General features: G+C 38.4%; 1 protein-coding gene across 1 annotated transcript in view; it reads left to right on the top strand.

The window, feature by feature from the left end:
- The first annotated feature begins 8,389 nt into the window (after positions 1-8,389).
- LOC128983192 (mucin-2-like) overlaps positions 8,390-24,234 on the top strand; it is a 150,241-nt gene continuing 134,396 nt past the window's right edge. The window contains exon 1 of the mRNA XM_054402384.1: positions 8,390-8,814. Within this exon, the coding sequence (XP_054258359.1) occupies positions 8,526-8,814 (289 nt within the window). The 5' untranslated portion in view covers positions 8,390-8,525. The remainder of the gene's footprint in view (positions 8,815-24,234) is intronic.

Genomic DNA, 24,234 nt, shown 5'->3' with positions numbered 1-24,234 from the left:
TTTAGGCATAGCAAAAACATTTGATAGAATTGGCCGCAATTATTATTGCCCAAGTATGTTCAGAGAAATTGCATGGCACGTTAGGAATTGTTCCTTGTGTCAAGAGTATCAGTACCCTAACAAAAAGATTTTAGGGTAATGCAATTTAGGAATTTAGTCCAGGACCTGACTAGGGTTCTGTGTGCATGTCGTGTATAGTGAATTTTACTTTTGCATTTCAATATAGGTGTCTTAGGAAGTGTTTTCCACTCGGGTGTCAAGTTCGCACCTGGTACGTTTTCGAGCTATGACGTCATCAAAATGGCGGCCATTGATTTTTTTAAATTGTATATTTCGCAAACTATTTGTCGGGTCGGAATGAATGTTTTTTTGTTTGAAAGATAATTTTAAATGCTAACTGTTTTACATTTACACATTTGTTGTATGTTTAGTACATTCTTCGTAATTTTGCAAAAACCTGTATTTTTAAATATTTTTGAGTTATTTTTGTTTGTAACGTTTTATTGATACAATTTATGAAAAACCACCAATGAAAAAAGTTGTAGAACATTTAAAAATCTTTACAAAAATACCAAATTCGATATGTTTTACTCAAAAGATTACGTCAAGAAACTAGATAAATCTCATAAAAACACCAATTTTGGCGCAAAAACGCCTATTAGTCCGGCATCTAGGGCAGTTCGCAAGTCTTATAAAGACAGTTTCGCCATTCAATGTTGATGTACGTGTCTAAATAAGTGTTTTTAACTCGGGTGTCACGTCTGGACCCACTGCAGTTTCCGGTTATGATGTCTTAAAAATTGCTACATGTTACGATTTCACCAGCTATTTTACTTAAAATAAGACCATTACCCTCTTTTATGCAAATAAAAGCACAACAAATCAATGTAATTAGTCCATAGGAATGTTTCCACTATATAAATACCCCCGGTGCAGCAATCCTTTCGACTAAGCGAATTTCCATTTGCATGGATTGAGATTTATATGCGTTTTTGCGCAAAATTAGGTTGTTTTGTACGATTTTCTAGTTTCTTGACGTGATCTTTTGAGTAAAGCGTATCGAATTTGGTATTTTTGTAAAGCTCTTTTAACGTGCTACAACTTTGTTTTTAAGTTATTTCTGATATATTGTATCAATAAAACGTTATCGACAAAAATAACACAAAAATGTTTAAAAATATAGGTTTTTGCAAAATTACGAAAAATGTACAAACATAAAACAAAAGTGCAAAAGTAAGAAAGATAGCATGTAAACTTATCTTTCAAACAAAAAAAAGTTCATTCCGATCCAATACATGGTATGTAAAATATCGTTATTTTTAATATAGCCCTTTCCGCCATTTTAATGACGTCATAACCGGAAACTGCAGTGGGTGCAGACGTGACACCCGAGTTGAAAACCCTTATTTAGACACGTACATCAACATTGAATGGCGAAACTGTTTTTATAAGACTTGCGAACTGCCCTAGAGGCCGGACTAATAGGCGTTTTTGCGCCAAAATTGGTGTTTTTATGAGATTTATCTAGTTTCTTGACGTAATCTTTTGAGTAAAACATATCGAATTTGGTATTTTTGTAAAGATTTTTAAATGTTCTACAACTTTTTTCATTGGTGGTTTTTGATAAATTGTATCAATAAAACGTTACAAACAAAAACAACTCAAAAATATTTAAAAATACAGGTTTTTGCAAAATTACGAAGAATGTACTAAACATACAACAAATGTGTAAACGTAAAACAGTTAGCATTTAAAATTATCTTTCAAACAAAAAAACATTCATTCCGATCCGACAAATAGTTTGCGAAATATACGATTTAAAAAAATCAATGGCCGCCATTTTGATGACGTCATAGCTCGAAAACGTACCAGGTGCGAACTTGACACCCGAGTGGAAAACACTTCCTAAGACACCTATATTGAAATGCAAAAGCAAAATTCTCTATACACGACATGCACACAGAATTCTAGTCATGTCCAGGACTAAACCTTGGAAGCAAACACTAAAAAATCTTCCTGCACAGATTATGAAAGTGTCAATCCACACAAAATTTGTAAAACACCACCTATTTGCGAAGAGCAAGAGATTGCAATTGGAACTCTTAGGAAGCCGCCAATTAGCGCCAAGCTTCTTCTTGAGGGAGAGACATTTGAAGACTTTTTCAACAATAACATTGAAGAATTTCTAAAACAAATCAAAGAAGAAATTCGTGTCCTTCCCAGCAAAGAAACACAACTACTACAGCCGCAATATGAAGAAAATCAACTCCCACTAGTTCTATCTCCGTCAGTGAAAGATAAATCCAATCTAGACACAGCAGTCGAAATCGTAGAAGACAATCATTATTTTTTAGGACAGAGCCACAAGATAAAGTCAAAGTTAAAAGACCCAACAGGGTTCAAGAGAAGTTTTATAAATTCAGCGAGAAAAATGCCAAAGGTTTAACTATTTTCCACCAAAATACAGACAGGATCAGTAATAAAATTGAAAGAATGAACCATTTACTCCACTTAACGAATCCAAATTTAGTAGTGATCACCGAACATGGCCAAAACGAGAATGACATAGCTAATACCAGGCTTATCAACTACAGTCTTGTCTCGGCTTTCAGCAGGAACAATGTGATGAAGGGAGGTGTGGCCATATACAAACATGATAGCATAAACAATGATATAATCTCATTAAACCTTGAGCACTTTAGCACCCCTTTGATTTGTGAGGTAACAGCCATTTCGTTTGTTATAAGCAAGAAGTCACGCTTGAATGTTCTGGGTGTTTACCGCCCTCCCAAGAATGATAAGGAATCTTTCTCTCTTGCTCTGCAGACACTCTCGAACGTGCTAGACGAGTGGACTTCAGCCAACAACACTACCGTTATCATCGGGGATTTCAATGTTGACCATCTTCAACCATCCAATGAGAGGACGCTTCTCAATGAACTTCTAGCGACCTATGACATTCAGAGATTGGAACTTCCTCCTACCAGGATCACCAAGGACACATCGTCTTCCATCGATATGTTCTGCATCTCCTCCCAGCGCTTGGGTGAAGTGGATTTTCAGGTGGCTCAAACTGGAATTTCGGACCACACAGGACAACTGTTCAACCTATTGCCTGAAATCAGAGAAAGTGTGCCTATGACGGCAACCCTAAGACACATCAACAATGACACTTTACAACATCTGAAGATTCTTCTTGCTGAACAAGATTGGAATGAAGTGCTACAATGTGGCAACGTCGAAGAAGCTTACGACAATTTCATCACGACTGTGACGCTCGCTTTAAACTCAGCTTGCCCTGTTAGGAGATCCCGAGCGAAACCTCGCAGTACTGTTAAACATGTTTTTGATGAGGAGGCTGGCTTACTGAAGACACAGTACCTCGAAGCGCACAACATCTACATCTTGAGTGGGAGAAATGAAGACAGGGAAATAGCTAATGAGTTAAAAAGGTCCTATGACTTAAAACTGAGATCATTAAGAAAGGCAGCCAATGCAACCTACATCTCAGAGTCCAACAACAAAAGTAAAGCGGTCTGGAAAATTATTAACAGTGAAAGGCAACCAAAGAGAGAACCTTCAAACACAGCACATCTGAACATAGGCGAAACAGTCATTGATGATCCTGTTGATGTCTCTAATGAGTTCAACGCCTTTTTCACGTCTATTGCAGAAGAGACTCTTAAGAAAATACAGACTGAGAAAACGGATCACATCCAATCCCATGAATGGCAGTTTGAATATCCAACATCAGTGTTCACTCCTACATCGAAGAAGGAACTTGTCAAGATAATCAACAGCATGGAAAACAAAACTTCTTCCGGGCTGGATGAGGTGTCTTCGTTGATGTTGAAGCGATGTCATGAGGAACTTATAGAGCCTCTAAACCATATTATCAACCTTAGTTTCAACCAAGGCCACGTCCCCAAGAAAATGAAGTCATCCAAAGTGGTCCCTCTTCACAAGTCGGGAAGTAAATACGAGCTGGGCAATTATAGGCCTATTTCCTTGGTCTCAACTTTCTCAAAGTTGATGGAGAAAGTGGTTCTATCCAGAATAGTTGACCACCTGGAGAGGAATGGCATCATCTTGGATAAACAGCATGGCTTCATCAGAAATAGATCCACATCTACCGCCTTGGTTTCTCTAGTTGAGGATGTGATAGACAAGCTTGAGGAGGGCCAAACCATCATGGGCATATTTCTCGATCTAAGTAAGGCCTTTGACTGCCTCAGTCACAGTCTGATCCTGGCCAAGCTCACTGCCCTTGGCTTTGAGGAGAGAGCCCTTGCATGGTTTCAAAGTTACCTAAATGGTAGAGATCAAGTTGTGGAAATCAAGCAAACCAAGAACAATATATGCACCGCTGTGAGATCCAGCAAACTTGCAGTCAATAGAGGTGTCCCTCAGGGATCAGTCTTAGGCCCTGTGCTGTTTGTTCTATTCACGGCCGACTTTCCCGCTTACACAAGTCCTTTCTGCAACATGGTAATGTACGCTGACGACACGGTGCTCATCACATCAAACAAGGATAAAGAAAAGCTTGAAGTTGAATCGTTCATTGCCCTAAACATGGCTGTTGAGTTCTGCAATATGAACGACCTAGTGTTCAACGAATCCAAGACCAAGCAGCTCAACTTTGGAACGCTGATGGAGGAGGTGTCTGATTTCCCCGATATTGAACGGGTTGAGGCCACAAAACATCTGGGGGTGGTGATCGACAGCGCGCTGACTTGGTGGGGACATCTGGATGGGCTCTGCAGCAGCCTTAGTAGTGTTATATTTGCTCTCCGAAGAGTGAAAAATATAAGTACTCCGGAAGCTGTCATGACAACCTACAACTCTTTGTTTGAGAGCCGGCTGCGCTATGGGATTGTTCTTTGGGGCGCCACTTCGCAGAGCAATCTAAAGCGTGTGCTCACCATCCAGAAGAAAGCGGTTCGGATGATTGCTGGTCTTGGTTGGAGGGACAGCTGCAGAGAGGCCTTTAAAGACTTGAAGATCCTAACTGTGGTAAATATTTACTTACTGGAGGTGATCTGTGTGGCTGTCTCAGCAGATCCGCAACGAAACAGAGATGTCCACTCCCACCGCACTAGGAATGCCTCAAATTTCAACCTTCCAGCACATCGTACGGCAAGATTTCAACGGAAGCCTACCTACGCCGGAGCAAAGCTCTTTAATGTCCTGCCGGATGAGGTGAAGAGGACTAATCCCGATAAGCTGAAGAAGATCCTGTCTGTTTGGTTGCTGTCACGCCCATTCTATAACATCGAGGAGTTTAAGAACTGGAAGAATGACTCTGTGTAAAGCAAGATCATAATACTCTTTTCTAATTTTGTGTAATGACACCATTTTCAATCTTGATGATTGTAAAATAAAGATTTCTCTCTCTCTCTCTCTCTCTCTCTCTCTCTCTCCCTCTCTCTCTCCCTCTCTCTCTCTCTCTCTAAATCTTTCCCGGAACGTACACCACTTTCAGTGTTCGTTTACGATTTATTCAATCTCTTTGCTTTATCTTTAGGTCTAATCACATATTGTTTGGTATCATTGGAAAGGGTATAGAATCATCTGCAACTTTTGCAATGGGTGGTATTTGATTTTATCAGCGGTTAAGAAGTTATAAGCAAAACAATAAATATAATAATAATAAAAAACACGTTTTTTAATATAGTGAGATAAATATTAAGTTTACAACAAAAGTGTAAATACAAGAAAGATAGGGTGTAAAAATATCTTTCAAACAAAAAATAAATCATCCTGATCCATTAAACGGTTCGCGAAATATACGCATTCAAAAATTGCTGAGCCGCCATCTTGATGACGTCATAGCTCGAAAACGTACCAGGTGCGAACTTGACACCCGAGTGGAAAACACTTCCTAAGACACCTATATTGAAATGCAAAAGTAAAATTCACTATACACGACATGCACACAGAACCCTAGTCAGGTCCTGGACTAATTCACAAAATTCCTGGTACTGTGTGAGTACAGATTTAGTTGGTCCCTTTCCTAGATCAACAAAAGGTAATAAGTATCTCCTGTTGTTTCAAGATACGTTCACTAAGGGGGTGGACTGGGTCATCAGTGACATGCCTAACCAACTCAACAGGTAGGGAGTTATTCTACCAACAGACGTGGCACAGGAAGACCGGGTAAAATGTCGGCGCTCCCAGAGAATGAGTTAACAGACTTGGAAGAAGGAAGACGGACGAGCGATATGGTGATAAGTACCTACTTAAGCCACAGACAATATAATACTTTAATGTTAATGGTTTCTGTTGTCTGTGGTTAAGCCTACTACAAAACAGAGGCAATAAAAAGGCACGGCCCTCCATACTTCCCCTCAACTCGCATTTTATGGAGAAGCTGCTAAAAAGTTCCCCAGCAGAGACGTTACGTTGGGTGAGGAACGATGACGTTTTTTCGTTCGACATGCTACTCATCCCCTATTTTCTCCAAGAATTGCAACATTTGGTTCTATGTATAATAGACTTCCAAACCAAAGAAATCCTGGTGTAGCCTACATGGCAATCATACAGGAGCTGCAAATAAACTGTTGACTTCTTGCGTTATGTAGTGGTCAACAAACACAAGATAGTGTTAACTACTAGAAAATGGAAGATTAAAGATCACATTGGGCCACGCCAATTTAACAATCTGGACTGCGGGGTATTTCTTTGTCCTACAGCGGAAGCATACGCCACCGACCGAACCATAGGGCTTACTCAAAGAGACGTCCAGTGGTTGAGACGGACCATGGTCGAAGAATTAAAAAGTGGTAAAATGGTTTCTCACCAGAAGCCATCGCCACAGATACCCGGTGTCAGTCTCCCATCAGTAAAGAAAGGCCGGAGGAACATTGAGAGGCGCACCTTCCCCATGTTCACTGAACTGACTGGACGGATGAGAGATGCAGAAGACAGGGCCACAAGAAGAGGGGACGAGCGGAAGACGGCAAAAAGAAACCCCCAAAAGTGTTACCATTCGTCACCTTCCTCCAGTACAAGTTCCGCCAGCTCATCGGCATCGGACAGTTCGTTCGATACCACAGTTTCGTCAACGTCTACAAAATTTGAGGCTGGACCCACTGACCCACTCCTATCGAGAAGCAACCAGGGTACCCTCTAGAGGTAGCATCGGGGGAGGGCGAAGGCAGTTGTTAAAATACAAATTTGCAAAAAGAACTAGACGCCATAGTCAATGAGGTATTGGAGGACAAAGGAGCTATAGCAATGTCAAAATTGATGACCCAACTTTTGTACAGATTGACAACGACTGGGAGGTTCTGGTCATTTCGGAAGGCGCTGTCACAGTGGAAGACGAATACCCACCAACCCCTGGTAGAACCATAGGTATGACCCTTCCTCCTTCAGACTCAACGCATTGGGTAAACTACGTAGAAGTAGACGAACGTTCAGTGGCGAAGGCAATCCACCCAGCGGAAGAAAACCAATCAATTACCAAACGAGTCGTAACCGTGGCGGGAAACCTCCCGACACACATAAGCCCTATAATGGTAAAGATACCTCTGATCAAAATTAAGTCAACATCAATAAACAGGGGAGTCAGACTGAAATGGAAGAAACAAAGAAAATTCAGAGACAGGACTGCTGGCGTAAAATACTGGAAGTCTGAAGATATTACTAAGTAAAGCTAGGAATATTAAGGAAAACAGGTTTATTGGTAGAAAACTAGAAAAGGACACGTCATGTGTAGAATTGTTATTAAAATCTAGGTCTTATCATGAGACCTATGGTAATAGCTTATTCCCTATATGGGAAATTCGCTAAAAAGGTTTCTATTTAGCCTCCTCTTCCCGTTGCAAAGCACGGGTACAACTGCAGTAGGAAATAAATCTAAACCTTTTTAAGGTACAATTTTAGTAGAAATCTATCCATAAATGGAAATTTGCTTAGTCTGCAGGTTTGCTGCCACGGGAGTATTTTATTGATCTCATCGTTTGAGCAATCCGTATGAATAAAACAATTAATTTTATCTGCAAACAACTGTATCGATAGCCAATTTGAAAATACAAAGACATCCAGTAAAACAATTTCAATAATTCCATTGGAATAATAATTTTAAATTGTTCTTTAGAGAATTTTTATACTGTACAGGCGTTAGGCCCATTATTGTTATCAGTATGTATCTCTATAGTACTGTATTGACCTTTACCATGCAATGTGAGAGTGGTGGTATATTCGTTCCTACTTGAACAGTGTTAAAACCAAAGCTGGAAGTAGGGAGTTCTGTTTTCCCCACGCCGGGTAGTGGCAGCACTGCTCACGGCAACGCGCCGCGCCGCGCCGCTCCCGCTCGCCGCAGTTTGGTTTGGCGCTTGGTGTCATCAACATAACGTCAGTAGTCTCGTGTTAGAAAGTTCGAGCCGGCCGGTCACATGTACGGACGTCAAGGCATGTCAACACTCTTCTTCCGAGTGACACTTTACAAAGTGCCTCGTGGTGTTAAATGTGTGTAATGCGGGAATTTGTGTTTTTAGAGATACGATTAATCTCTAAACATGCCGTTCGTCCAGCGAGTAGTGCAACCCAAATTCCTGAGTCGGATTAATCTTCACGACGATGGCGGAAAACCTAAGATCAAGGACGGGGAGTTGGAGGCAGTGACGAATTTCACGTTGAGCAGTGCTCTACGACAACTGGCATCCGTTGTGTTAATCGCGAACGACATCTTCGAGGGTTTGAACAAACAGTTGGAGGATGTCTGTTGTCGCACGGCTAAGTTGCGGACGAGGATCGCGGCCGTGGATCAGGCGGTCTGCAGCTACGATCCAAAGATGGTTACAGTTCGTAAGTACAGTTTATTATCACTCAAAATACCTTCACACTTCCCAGAAAAACATCTTGCTTGTTGTCATCAAATTATTATTATTACTACAATCCATTGTACCTAGGGTTTTGTGAATGTGTACTTAAGTATCCTTGGCAAATGGTGTTGTTCTTCATCTCAATCAAAAGTAACTACAGTATTAACACCTCCAAAGTCTCCGAGGGTTACATCATGGACTAACCAACAGTTGTAGTTTTTATACACAATCAGTCTTCGGTTTTATTTTTGTCGTTATGTTGCCTTAAATTTGAGCTCTTGATTGATTAAACTTTTTCATTACTGAACTGAACAAACTACTATTAAACCGGTTCAATCGAAGCTAAGTATGAAATTTAACCCTTAAACCCCAAACTCGGTAAATGGTAAATGTAAGATATTTGTATGCCATTTGTACTTGCAGAATGATGAATTGATTAGATGATCTTAATAGTGCAGTGGGTGTCTCATTCTTCTGCGGTAATGTATTTTTCTATCTATTAGGTTTCTAAACATCGCAAGTGCAACTAAGCTAAAAGGGGAACCTGGATAGGCCTATATCGGATTTGGTGTTTTGGGGAATCCCTCGCTGCTGTGACGGGACAGGGAGGACCATAACGTCGGAACGGTTCTATTGAAAGAAACTGGTTTGGGTTGGACCAGGTAGGTAGTTCATATACACACAGCGCCAGCACTGTTTTTACATTCCTTCGGTTCCAGGCCCGCCTCACACATCTTGACACGGAACTTGCTAGTTTTCAACCTTCCAACACCAAACATAACCTGTCTTAAAACTTAAAAATCGTTCCTAGAGACTTAACAATAGCAGACCGATAGAGATCTGGAACGATTCAAACTTTGCAATTACATTGACAGTTGGCTTGACAGGACATTGGAGCAGGTGGCAGGGGTGGTATGGAGGTGGATGTGCACTAGGCCGTTATAGCAGGTGTTGCAAACAGCTGATTCCGTCCAACTTCCGGTTTCACCTCACTTTCACTCCTTGCTCCCGAAACGATCACAATTAATTTTGCTACCTACCTGGATTTTGCTATCAAGCTTTTCCTGGACATTTTTAATTCCATATTAACATTACACTACCTATATGGCATATCTTGTTGTTTCTATAAGTCTGGACTAGTTAATTATTTTCAATCCTATTTTAAATATATTTCACCAGTTGTTATGTTTATATTTTAAGATTAAGAAATTATTAAAAACAATAGACTTAATATTTCAATATCCTACGATTTATTTAATGAGTTACAATTATTTAACTGCGTACGTAACACAATAGTTTTAATAATCGTGAAGAATTTTTATATCGATAGACTACTTTATAGAATTAATTTACCAAAAATATCTAGTAAACTTTTGTAGGTTGATTTTCCAAATCGCCAGCTAACCGCTGAGTACAACAACATAATTAACTAGATTAGTCGAGCATGACGGTCGGTTTCTAGACAAGTTCGGTTACTTCTTTATTCTACCTAGGTACCCGCCGTTCCATTCATATAGCGACTATAAAAAGCTTTATTTCCTGCTAGTGACGGTTACACACCCCTCTTCTCCCTCGGCCCGACTTCCAGCTGCCAAAAAACTGCTCCATCCCCTTCGGGACATTTGCATACTCGAGCCTGCAGTCGCAGGGCTACACTTACAAACTGCGAAAGTTACGAGACACTAAATAAACAAATAAATATAACAAAGTTCTGATATTTCAATTTGTCCTATTGTCCACAATCATAAACTCAATATAAAAAAAAAAAAAAAAACTGCATGTAAATCTCCGTGTTTTTGTCAATCAGTCCGTGTTCCATCAGTCCGATCATGCTGGTTCGCGAAATCGTTTAAATAAATGTAGGTTAACACGTATACCTATACCGAATTTCATCAAAATCGGATAATTTTTGGTAGAGTTATCGTGCAAATGGACACAAATATAAATATAACTTATATTTAAAAAAATATATATACAAAAGTAAATTGGTCCCGAGCCCAGGTCTTGCCAGGAAACCTACGGTAATAGATTATTCACTATGGGAAATTCGCTTAAACCAAAAACCCAATTAATTAAATAAGAGCCAAAACCATTGCGAAAGCGTCCTAGCGCACAATGTTTTTGTGCATAATCACAGCCACCTGCATAATCCTCTACTATAAATTCCTATACTCGCTAAGGATGTATGTTTGCTGAAAACAGTGACAGCCTTATTTTATTTGTATTCTAAAAGAAATGTTCTTCAATATTTAATCTTTTTGGAAAACATAGAAATCGGATAACAATGATTCACAGCTTGCAGTTTCATTTTACACATGTGTCAATATTAGAGAATGGTTTGGAACAGAATATTTTTGCCCAGTTATCTCTGCTGCATGCAAGTTTAAATGAACCATTTAGGCTAGTTAGGATTGGTAATTGTGACGTATCATGAAGTGCCTAGACTGTCGGACTGCCAGGCCCCATGGATCGTGCATCGAAAGGTCAGAAATCCAATAGCAGTGACATTACAGGACCGGGCTGGAGGGAGAACATTCCTAATTGATTCCAACCGGAGCGCCGTGAGAGTTTACGGGCCCATAGGAGACTAGAGTTGATTGGAGGGGCTTTGAGGCGCGGAGCCGACGGACGAGATAGTGAGTGGGATGCTGGGCCTAGCCAGGCACTAAAACATTCTACTTGTTGGAATAATATACTGATTAAATGGGCGTGATTAATATGGGTACACGTTTCTAACGCTAACCTAGGATTGAATCGATGTTATGTTTGGTCAATAACATTTTGTAGGCCTTAAAGGGGGTTTAAAGTTATAGCTTTGTGCCGGAGTTACTATAAATTATTCATAACGCAAAATTTGATAAATTGATGACTAAAAAACACTTATTTAAACACTTTATTTTCCATTAATGGTGGCCAAAATTATGTTTAGTAGTCTAAATTGTATATTAAAGCAGAACTTGACTTATCGACGACTTGACTTTATTTGTTCTTTTTTATCCATCAATCCATTTCAATTTCACAATATATAGGGACAGTGATATGTTGTGTTCAGTATATACAGCAGTTAAAGCAGCACAACATATGTTGTTGTGGACCCGCAGTGGAGTTTCTTGACTTTCACTTTCACCCCTTCATCTCACACACACAGTGTGTTGTTGTGATCACTAGGTATATATACATTAGTTACAGCAGCACAACATGAGTTGTGGACCCGCAGTGGAGTTTGACTGTCACTTTCACCCCTTCATCTCACACACACACAGTGTGTTGTTGTGATCACTAGGTATATATACATTAGTTACAGCAGCACAACATGAGTTGTGGACCCGCAGTGGAGTTTGACTGTCACTTTCACCCCTTCATCTCACACACACACAGTGTGTTGTTGTGATCACTAGGTATATATACATTAGTTACAGCAGCACAACATGAGTTGTGGACCCGCAGTGGAGTTTGACTGTCACTTTCACCCCTTCATCTCACACACACAGTGTGTTGTTGTGATCACTAGGTATATATACATTAGTTACAGCAGCACAACATGAGTTGTGGACCCGCAGTGGAGTTTGACTGTCACTTTCACCCCTTCATCTCACACACACACAGTGTGTTGTTGTGATCACTAGGTATATATACATTAGTTACAGCAGCACAACATGAGTTGTGGACCCGCAGTGGAGTTTGACTGTCACTTTCACCCCTTCATCTCACATACACATAGTGTGTTGTTGTGATCACTAGGTATATATACATTAGTTACAGCAGCACAACATGAGTTGTGGACCCGCAGTGGAGTTTGACTGTCACTTTCACCCCTTCATCTCACACACACACAGTGTGTTGTTGTGATCACTAGGTATATATACATTAGTTACAGCAGCACAACATGAGTTGTGGACCCGCAGTGGAGTTTGACTGTCACTTTCACCCCTTCATCTCACACACACAGTGTGTTGTTGTGATCACTAGGTATATATACATTAGTTACAGCAGCACAACATGAGTTGTGGCCCCGCAGTGGAGTTTGACTGTCACTTTCACCCCTTCATCTCACACACACACAGTGTGTTGTTGTGATCACTAGGTATATATACATTAGTTACAGCAGCACAACATGAGTTGTGGACCCGCAGTGGAGTTTGACTGTCACTTTCACCCCTTCATCTCACACACACACAGTGTGTTGTTGTGATCACTAGGTATATATACATTAGTTACAGCAGCACAACATGAGTTGTGGACCCGCAGTGGAGTTTGACTGTCACTTTCACCCCTTCATCTCACACACACACAGTGTGTTGTTGTGATCACTAGGTATATATACATTAGTTACAGCAGCACAACATGAGTTGTGGACCCGCAGTGGAGTTTGACTGTCACTTTCACCCCTTCATCTCACACACACACAGTGTGTTGTTGTGATCACTAGGTATATATACATTAGTTACAGCAGCACAACATGAGTTGTGGACCCGCAGTGGAGTTTGACTGTCACTTTCACCCCTTCATCTCACACACACAGTGTGTTGTTGTGATCACTAGGTATATATACATTAGTTACAGCAGCACAACATGAGTTGTGGACCCGCAGTGGAGTTTGACTGTCACTTTCACCCCTTCATCTCACACACACACAGTGTGTTGTTGTGATCACTAGGTATATATACATTAGTTACAGCAGCACAACATGAGTTGTGGCCCCGCAGTGGAGTTTGACTGTCACTTTCACCCCTTCATCTCTCACACACACAGTGTGTTGTTGTGATCACTAGGTATATATACATTAGTTACAGCAGCACAACATGAGTTGTGGACCCGCAGTGGAGTTTGACTGTCACTTTCACCCCTTCATCTCACATACACATAGTGTGTTGTTGTGATCACTAGGTATATATACATTAGTTACAGCAGCACAACATGAGTTGTGGACCCGCAGTGGAGTTTGACTGTCACTTTCACCCCTTCATCTCACACACACAGTGTGTTGTTGTGATCACTAGGTATATATACATTAGTTACAGCAGCACAACATGAGTTGTGGACCCGCAGTGGAGTTTGACTGTCACTTTCACCCCTTCATCTCACACACACAGTGTGTTGTTGTGATCACTAGGTATATATACATTAGTTACAGCAGCACAACATGAGTTGTGGCCCCGCAGTGGAGTTTGTTGATTTCACTTTCACCCCTTCATCTCACATACACAGTGTCAAGTCACAGCAGCACAACATGAGTTGTGGCCCCGAAGTGGAGTTTGTTGATGACATATTCACCCCTTCATCTCACACACACAGTGTGTTGTTGTGATCACTTGGTATATATACATTAGTTACAGCAGCACAACATGAGTTGTGGCCCCGCAGTGGAGTTTGACTGTCACTTTCACCCCTTCATCTCACACACACACAGTGTGTTGTTGTGATCACTAGGTATATATACATTAGTTACAGCAGCACAACATGAGTTGTGGCCCCGCAGTGGAGTTTGTTGATTTCACTTTCACCCCTTCGTCTCACATACACAGTGTCAAGTCACAGCAGCACAACATGAGTTGTGGCCCCGAAGTGTAGTTTGTTGATGACATTTTCACCCCTTCATCTCACACACACACAGTGTGTTGTTGTGATCACTAGGTATATATACATTAGTTACAGCAGCACAACATGAGTTGTGGACCCGCAGTGGAGTTTGACTGTCACTTTCACCCCTTCATCTCACATACACATAGTGTGTTGTTATGTTCAGTATATACAGTATTCACAGCAGCACAACATGAGTTGTGGCCCCGCAGTGGAGTTTGTTGATTTCACTTTCACCCCTTACAACTACAATCGCAGTGTGTGCACACTGCACTACCACTTTATTCAATTGATTCAATGCTGTAACTTATATTATTTACTGTTTGTTAAAATACAAATACTCTATGTAGGGCCTATTTCATTTAATGCCATAAATTAATATGTCAGTGAAATTATAGTTATATTTCTTTATATCGTATTTCATGTTGAAATTATTTAAACTAATTTGAATTAAAACATAGTATTTAGTCATGTTTTCACATAGACATTCTTTTAAGGTTTTTTTTATATTAGGCCTAAGCGTATTGTGCTCGTCGTTTGATTTTACACATCAAGTATAGTAAACAATTCAGTTTTAGAATTGGTTAAATGTTTTTAAACGTTCTTTGTTGTTGTCACGAAGGCTTAGTTCTCAATTATTGTAGTTGCAAAATCTAAAAAAAAAAATGGTATAAGTCATTTTTGAAGTAATCTAAATTTGCTTAGACTTAACAATTTTAAGAACTAGCGACACAGCCGACACATAAGAATTGACCTATTTAAGACTTCAAAATTGAGTAGGGTGTTAGTATTGGTATTAAACACAAACAAAAATAAGCACACTCAGGTTTAAGGCTCTCTTTCACACTCACCTCAGAGGATGTGCCAAGATACAGGGGTTGTGCATCCGGCGCCGTTGTCCCTTTCTCTATGTGAGAATTCTTTTCCGAGAAGACGTCACGTTTAGCAGCGATTGTTGTATCAAGTGTGTAACATAACAACAATGCTCCACCTGGTCGTGCATTATCGGCCATTGTCGGATGTTCTCGGAACACATTACAGTCACGTGACCACCAGTTTGCCCACAGTCCGTATCTAATTAATTAAATCTCTACCCTAGGCAGCTTAGCAATTAGCTTCATATTTAATTATGTGTTGATTCAATAGAGGAGTAAGTAAAGGTTGTGTGGTATAATTAATTTTGGATAGGCCTAACTGTATTATAAAATACAGTATAAATTAAAATACTATAATATAAAATACAGCGTTATAAAGTTCATCAACTAACAGATAGCTTGCAGTGTTAATATAACTAATCAATTTTTGTTTTCACATAATGCGTAATAGCAACATAGCCAAATATCATCTAATGCAGAAAATATAAATGCAACAAATTTGTATGCACTCAAGACTCTATTCGTTGATGGATGACCCAATCAGTCTTTTTGTTTTGGTCACGTCGTTAAACGTAATTAATTACTGTTTATAGAAACCCCAATGTAATATGAACGAACATTAGTTATGAACTAAATATACAAAAGATTAACTTGAAGACTTTCGATTTCAAATTGTATTATAGAAAAAGTTAAAAATTAATTAAATAATTGTTCATATTAAATAAGGCAAACAATAAAGAGATTTTAATTACGCTGATAATCCGTCTCGTCTAAAACACTGTTGTCCAAAAACGTGTTGGATTACCGTACTGATACATTTTTTGATATTGGTTAATATTTAAGGTCTATAAAGGTGATTTTATTAAGCTACTTCATAGAAAAATAGTAAATCTGTCGTAAAAACCATGAATTGCGTGATAGACGAATGTTTATGTTAAAAATAAGAATTAGTCAAATATAAATTCTCTTTTTTGCTGAGAAACAGCTGTCTAGTTTGCGACCTTGGGCTTTTAGAGAGTTAACTGTAGGAGTTAGTGGATCACTCCCCTCCGAGACGGATGAGCGCATTACAGAAATGAACACCACAACAGCTACGCACACTATTTATAAACCCCTGAAACTATGTTTTGGGGTGAAATAGTGCTCGTCATACGTCCGCGTGTTCGTTTCTTTTAATAATAAACATTATTATGAGCATTATTATTTAATTAATGAACATTGTTGTTAGTACCTAAGTGTTTTAATAACTCTAAATTATCTATGTTGTTATTAAACTTGTAAGTAATAAGTATTGGCAATAATTAACTACTTCGTGATAGATGTTTGGGCAAGTGGAGTTCCCGGTCATCTTTTGTCACATTGATATTTAAGCAAAATACTACGTTAAATTACAATTATTGTATGTTAAACCATAGACTAACCAACTCAAGGGACTGTCGTATTTATCTATGGTTATACTACTTTGTATTTGTTTAGCTTTTAAATCGCGTTAAGGTTTGAATGGAATGTAAAATTAATCATAAACTTGGAAATGTGGGGGAAATGATTAAGTACAACCGTTATACTCGATTTGTTGTTTGAAATGTATTTTAACCACTACACATATTAGTGCCCGACATTAGACAGACGACAAGGGTTGAAGACGGACATTACGGGAGAAAAGTAATCAATGTTCTCATCAATCGCATCGATTCTTTATCAGTACTGTATCTAAACAAATTTGGCTTGTTGTAAGTAAGTGCAGTATAATTTAACTGCATAGTTTGCTTATATTCTGTTGGAGTGTCTATTTTTCCTTCGTGATGACATTTACAGTACTCACAAAACATAAAATAAAGACCAACCGATAGAGCTAAAATGTTACTTGAGATGGTTGTCTAGGTAATGTTGTGATTAGTTGAGTTATATAGTTATATGATTGGGACTTGGGAGTTACCCATGTTTTGGAAAACATTTTGTTGTTGGACTCGCCTGTTCCTGTATTTTGCCATATGTTGGAGGCGGAATTCCCAAAAGTCGCCACATTTCAATCAGCTGGTCGTGTGTCGAGGGCAGAGTGATATTACTGCCGCCGCCATATGGTTGTCCGTCCCCTACCAGAATAGCCCCAACACACACTGCTTATCACAGACACAGACCAGACGAGATAAGCCCTGTCTGGCTCATTAGGACTTTACTAACCTAGGCTAGTCTCAGGATTAGGTTGATCCACTAAAATATCGAATACCAAGTTGCAAAGCGCCATCCTCAAGTTTATTCAAATTATGAATAAATAATGTGATAATGTAATAAGTGCTAAGTAGGAACATACAACTCCTTTAACTGTAAAAATCATGTCCGCCTGCCACTCCTAGGGTTAATACAAAGGCCCCAATGATGAATTCCGGGTACCTTTCCAGTTTTAATTAAGGGTAAGCCTACTTGTAATGTTGTACGTATCAAGTTTTATTGTAAAAGAGCTAAGTGTAGGAGCTGAGGAAAGTACATGCCTGTCTTAAATAAATGACAATCGAAATTGTACGTTTAAGGAAAATATCGTTGTTTATTTTAAATATATATTGAAGATTTTGAGTGTTAACTACTACTGATCAGTTGTGGACTAATTATTTGACACTGATCTGAGTTATTCACTAAACCAAGTAAGAAATTCCCATGTGAAACACTTGATGTGCAGCTTATCAATGTGTTTCCCATAGAAATTTACCTAGAAGTTCCTTGCAACAACAAAAATGATCGCTGCATCATGAAAACTAATTATCATTTAATAGGCTATTGCGCGAACTTAATCCTTAAAGAAGCTGATCTTAAAGTTTAGTTTGTTTTTAGGGCATCGATATATAGCCTAACTGCTAGTAGTTATATATCGATGGTTGTTAGTTGCAGTTCCAATAGCATTTCGCCAATAATTCTGAGAGTGTATAATTTGTTTGATTTCATTTATTTCTACTTCCACCCCTACTTCGATTGAATCTAAGTGTCGTATGATTGTCGCGTTGCTGAGTTGCCAAAAATAGTTGCCGACGTTTCGGATGCCTTGGATCAGTCCAGCTTCGAAGCAAAAAACGACAATTTTTCGGTATTCAATTTATATTTATATAGTTGCATTTTAGTTTGTCCAGAAGTTTGATTGGAGCAACGTATCCGAACCTCGTCCACTGCATCTCCCGAAGCCAACATTCAAAAGTCTAGTTTTACCGTGTAGTAGTTTTTAGCCTACTGTACATTACTTCTCGAGGGATTGTTCAGCAGTCTCCGTATGAACAGTGAAGACATCGTCTGAGGCAGACGCCCGCCGTGGTACTCTCTTTGTGTAGGCAATAACTCGAGTTTAACGGGTGGTATGTTGACCTAACTAATAGCTTCATCGAGACAGTTGAGGGCGTCTAGTCAAAAGAGCCGACACGACGACGGAAGTGTGAGAATGTCGTGTTGACAGTGACGTGGACGACGTCAGGAAACGTCACTTGACAACACCACGTCATGGACCACGGCCAAACACTGCCTGAGAGTGGAGATTTATCAGGGAATTTATGTTTCTAATAATAGGATATCAAGAAGACACATGTATATTCTATCGGGTAGCGTCTCGTACATTGTTGCAATATCAATGGGTTTGGGGTGGGGTGGGGGATCCACGCATCCAAAAAGTTCGAAGAGGCGGGTGTTGTACAATGTTCCCTCATAAGCGTCTGCGATTCTTTTATGCTGAATGCCCTCTGGCAGTGTTACATAAACACTGGATGTATAAAAAAACTTCGGCTGGCTAACTTCCATCAAAGACGAAGTGGTCTTGATTTATATTTTTACCACACATACTTAGTGAAATCCCCCGAACAATTATGCTGCAGAGGTATAAACATATTTAAAAATAGTACAGTATATAGTTAGTAAAAAATATTTCCTATGACAAATATATCACTTAGCCTACTTTGAAATTATATTTTGTTACCGATTATTACAATCAGTCTGTATTTATCACTGTACACGAATCGCAATTGTAAAAAACGTTAACAGCAAAATCTAAAGAAATATAAACCAAAATAATAACCGAGCTTGATTTGTAACACAACTGTTTTACAATGTAGGGCTGCTGAGTGCCGACTGAAGGCCTATTGAAGGTGTTAAATATAACCCCCACGTCACTGCAGACAAACCCTGCTAACGACTGTTTCATTGTGCAGTATATTACAACCCCGGCACCTCTACTGCAGAGTGCAGACCGCTTGGCTTGGCATCCAATATACGTCGACATATGTCTCGGATTAATACGCACATATGTCATCGCCAACTAGCCGTAGGCCTACTAAACGATGCTTCCGGCCGGACATTGACCATTTATTTACATTAGCGGAGATAACATCGCGTGTAACCCTGTGATCCAATTAGGGGATGTTTGTGGACACCCTGTACTGTATATGTTGCGGCGGAGAAATGACGCGTGTAAAGTGAACAGGACATTGACGAGGGTCAGTTTTCTAGGTTATCTTATCACCTTGGCAAGATGTAGATGTGTAATTAAGTTAGTGAAATAGTCTGCACTACAGTAGTCTGTACTATTGTGGTGTTTTGACTAGAATGCTTTGAGAAACGCCTCAAGTTGGTGCCAATCCTGACTAGTATATCTACGTATCCATATGGACCAGCCGTAGCTATTCATCCGTTCACTAAACAGATCAAGGTAGAACGATTCTCGCAGAGTGAGCTACTCGGACAAAAATCTATTCAATCTCTTACGTTTTGATAATGCACTGTACTGTACTGTAATAATCGATACTATACAAGATGCCTAAGAAGTTGCCCATTCAGTCTGGCCGGGCTATAATAATTTCACGTGAACAAAAATGTATAACAAAAAAACTAATTGACCAAATGAGCTGATGTTTTTCCATGAATATACCTAATATACCATAGGCTTAATGGACGACTTAGTCATTTTTATTTTAATACTCTCCTAGTGCTCTGCCCTGACGGCTTACAAAGTTTCTATGTAATCTATATATTAATTTGAAACTGTTTTTCTTTGTCATAGCTAAATTGAGAGAACGGCTGGGCGTAGAAACTCGGTAGGGGTGTCTAAAGAAAGGTCTTGGTCTGTAGATGAGCCATCAAAAGAGAAACGTGGTAAATTCCCTTGGGGCTCTGCCCCAGTGGCCTTTGAATTCCCATCCCATGTTATTCTTATGGAGGAAAAACTGGGTTTTTGTCCCAGCTAATTTGAGAGAACGGCTGGGCGTAGAAACTTGGTAGGGGTCTCTAAAGAAAGGTCTTGGTCTATAGATGAACCATCAAAAGAGGAACGAGGTAAATTCCCTTGGGGCTCTACCCCAGAAGCCTTTAAAGTTGCCTCTTCAAATTTGTTTTTTGCATAATTCTACACTACTTTTAGCGAATTTCCCTATAGGGAAGTAGCTATTACCGTAGGTGGCATGGTAAGACCTAAGCCCGGGAGCGATTTACTTTTTCATTTTGATGTCCCCAGAGGCCAAAAACACCATTCGTTCAAATGTTTATATATGTATATATATATATATATATATATATATAGATTTATATATATATATATGTGTCCGTGAACGCGATAACTTGAGTAATTTTTGTCCGATTTTGATGAAATTTGGTTTAAAGGTGTAAAGCGGGATAAACTTGAATGAGTTCGCGAACCAGCATGATCGGACCATGGGAACAGGGCTTTACGGGGGGTTTTATGGGGTAAAAATTGGTTTTTCTCACTTTTGACCCTCAAAACACAAAGTTTCCCAATTTCTCTTTATACCTTTTTAAAGAGCTTAAAAAAACAAATAATTTAGTATATAAAAGTATTTTTGTACGGTTATTGGTAACGGAGAAAATTAAAAAAATTGTAAATTTAAAATTCCCATGTTATTCTTATGGAGAATATTGTAAAATGTTGTAGTTTGGTTGTTTATGGATATATTTTGATCAAACTTGGCAAACTTATTTATTTTGTACTAAGCTATTAATATTTTACTAAAAAACACACTTTATTAGTTTCCTAGTAGCAGCAAACCTAGGTACTCGACCTATAATGTTATTTAAATATATTTAATTGAAAATCAATTCAGACAAATGGAAATTCGCTTAGTTGTCAGGTTTGCTGCGACGGGGGTATTTAATGAAACAGCTGTTAATATTTAAATTGTGATGTATTGTATTTTTCAAAATAAAGTACAGTATTTGCAATGGGTTTTTAGCGAATTTCCCTATAGGGAAGTAGCTATTACCGTAGGTCTCATGGTAAGACCTAAGCCCGGGACCGATTTACTTTTTCATTTTGATGCCCCCAGAGGCCAAAAACACCATTCGTTCAAATTTTTATATATCTATATATATAGAGATATATATATATATATGTGTGTCCATCCGCACGATAACTTGAGTAATTTTTGTCCGATTTTGATAAAATTTGGTTTGAAGGTGTAAGGCGGGATAAACTTGAATGAGTTCGCGAACCATCATGATCGGATTATGGGAACGGGGATTTATGGGGGGTCTTATGGGGTAAAAATAGGTTTTTCCCATTTTTGCCCCTAAAAACACAAAATTTCACAATTTCTTTTTAAACCATTTTGTAGAGCTTAAAATAACAAATAATTTAGTATATTGAAGCGTTGTTATACGCCTAATTGTTACGGAGAAAATTCAAAAAAATTGTAATTTTAAAATTCCCATGTTATTCTTATGGAGAATAAGTCAACTGTTGTAGTTTGCTTGTTTATGAACATATGTTGATCGATTTTGGAAAATACTTACTACTTTCTTACTAAACTATTATCATTTTATAAAAAAGTCTTTTTTACCCTCCCTGTTGCAGCAAACCTAAGGTACTTGTTAAACTAATTCTATTAAAATAGGATATAAATGTGCTATTTTTATGGAGGCATTTTAGTGTAAATCCAATCAGGTCAATGGAAATTCGCTTAGTCTGCAGGTTTGCTGCGGCGGGGGTATTCTGATTTTAAATCGATTTTGTTCTGCATCGTGTCATGTTTTGCAATATAATGTTCTATTACCAAATCAGTGGAAAATCCTAATATCACAGTAACTCTTAAAATTATTTCTTATGGAGTTAACTTATATCTATTGTATGGCTTGGTTTCTGCCTTTTTTACCACTTCTTGGAGATTGTACGTAGGTGATATTCTTTGGCGTATTGCATCTGTAGACGAAACTTGGGTTGGTGAAATTATTACAATGGAAAAAGCGAGAAATCCTGGACAATTTGATATAGGCTAAAAATAAAACTGAATTAACAATATGCTACATGCTACATTTCTTGAGCAATCATTGAAATAACCGATTTGCAAACGATGGAAACATAGAAAAAGTCATAGAACACAACCAAGTAGAAGAAAAGAAATAATGTGTTTTTTTTTTTCATTTATAATCGTTATTATAGACAACCTAATGCGGCTATGAGAGGGAAAAATTTGTAGAAACACTAAAAAACAAGATTAGCTTTTTGAGAAAAGACAAGATATTTACAAAAGATTTCGATTATATCTAACTGTTGTGTAGATCGTGAGTATTTCCATAATTTTCGTGAGTCGCCTGTAATGCTTCGCAATTGCTCGAATTCGAGCAACAGGTACACTAGTTCTTATGAACACACTTAGTCCTACTAGTAGTATTAGAATTGCCAAAATCCACATGTTTTAAAATGATTTTGTTGTGCTTTATCAACATTTTTGACATTTAAATTTCCATACAACAGATCTATTTTAAAACGTAGTTATTTTGTTCTCTTTATTGTTCTCTTCCCGTTGCGAAGTATGGCTAGTGTATTATTAAATACAGTTTAAACTTAAAACAATTTTAAAAACTTTGAAATTTTATTATATTCTTCATGTAATATCAATGACTTCAGTACGAATGGAGAAAGAATCGCTTGCATATAGGCGTTTTCCAGCGTATCTTAAAATTATTATTAACACTATTAAATTGATTTCGTGTTACTAATGAAATTATTCCATTATACTGATCGATTCAGTGATACAAACTACGACGAGAGGGCGTGTGACATTGAGGCAAATCATATGTTAAAATAGTCTATAAGAAATCTATTGAAAGCCTCAGCAGCAATCAATCCAGATTCCGAGCCACGGGAGACGAGATTGCAGATTGTGATAATGTATTGATTTGATTGTTTCAGTTGAATCTTCAGAGACAAGATGAATGGTTATGTTTTGTCTGCTCGCAGTCTCTGTGTTCTGAGACTGAAACACCAACGCGTGAACATTAAATAATCAAAGGAATATCACACGGAAATGTCAGGAATCTCTTGGCTGTTTGGCTACTTGCTGAGTTTATATTTATTAATCATTGTTTTGCGGGCTAAACTAATTTTAAACATGAGAGTCATTTTAACTTTTATTTATACTGTCCCTTGAATGTTAATTGTAACTTCGATTGAAGATATGATCACAACTAACTGATGAATAGATTATATTCCATGTAGTTGCAATATTCACTGTAGAAGAGCGTCTTAATTCTCATATTATTTTGAGTCAATCTACAGTAAAATTTGTAATCGTAAATAATTGTATAAGTATAACACAACAAAACATTACAATAGATTAACAATTCTTCAGATATACTATGTTCAACCCTGTAACAAAAAAAAGAAGTACTGTATTAACCATTTTCACTTTTTAACTCCTAGTTTCTTTTTTATCGCAATTACTACCAAACTTTCGACGTTTCGATAAAAACCAATCAGTTGTAATACCAATTAATTACTAGGTGGCGTTCGCAGAGGCATCCACAAAATTGAGCGGAGTCATCAAGGGTTCATATTATATTGTTTTTGTCTTACTGCAGTAAAAACAGTATTTTTTCATGCATGCGCTGCGGGTCTAAAGTAGCATTTTTAATATTTAGGGAGTAAAAATCGTTTTTAGCCTCTATGGAGTAAAAATCAGCTCTCAGTT

The sequence above is a fragment of the Macrosteles quadrilineatus genome, unplaced genomic scaffold, assembly GCF_028750875.1.
Source record: "Macrosteles quadrilineatus isolate MER2022 unplaced genomic scaffold, UCM_ALF_1.0 Scaffold_1__1_contigs__length_201487025, whole genome shotgun sequence".
NCBI lineage: Eukaryota > Metazoa > Arthropoda > Insecta > Hemiptera > Cicadellidae > Macrosteles > Macrosteles quadrilineatus.
This window is presented reverse-complemented; position numbering and strand designations above follow the sequence as displayed.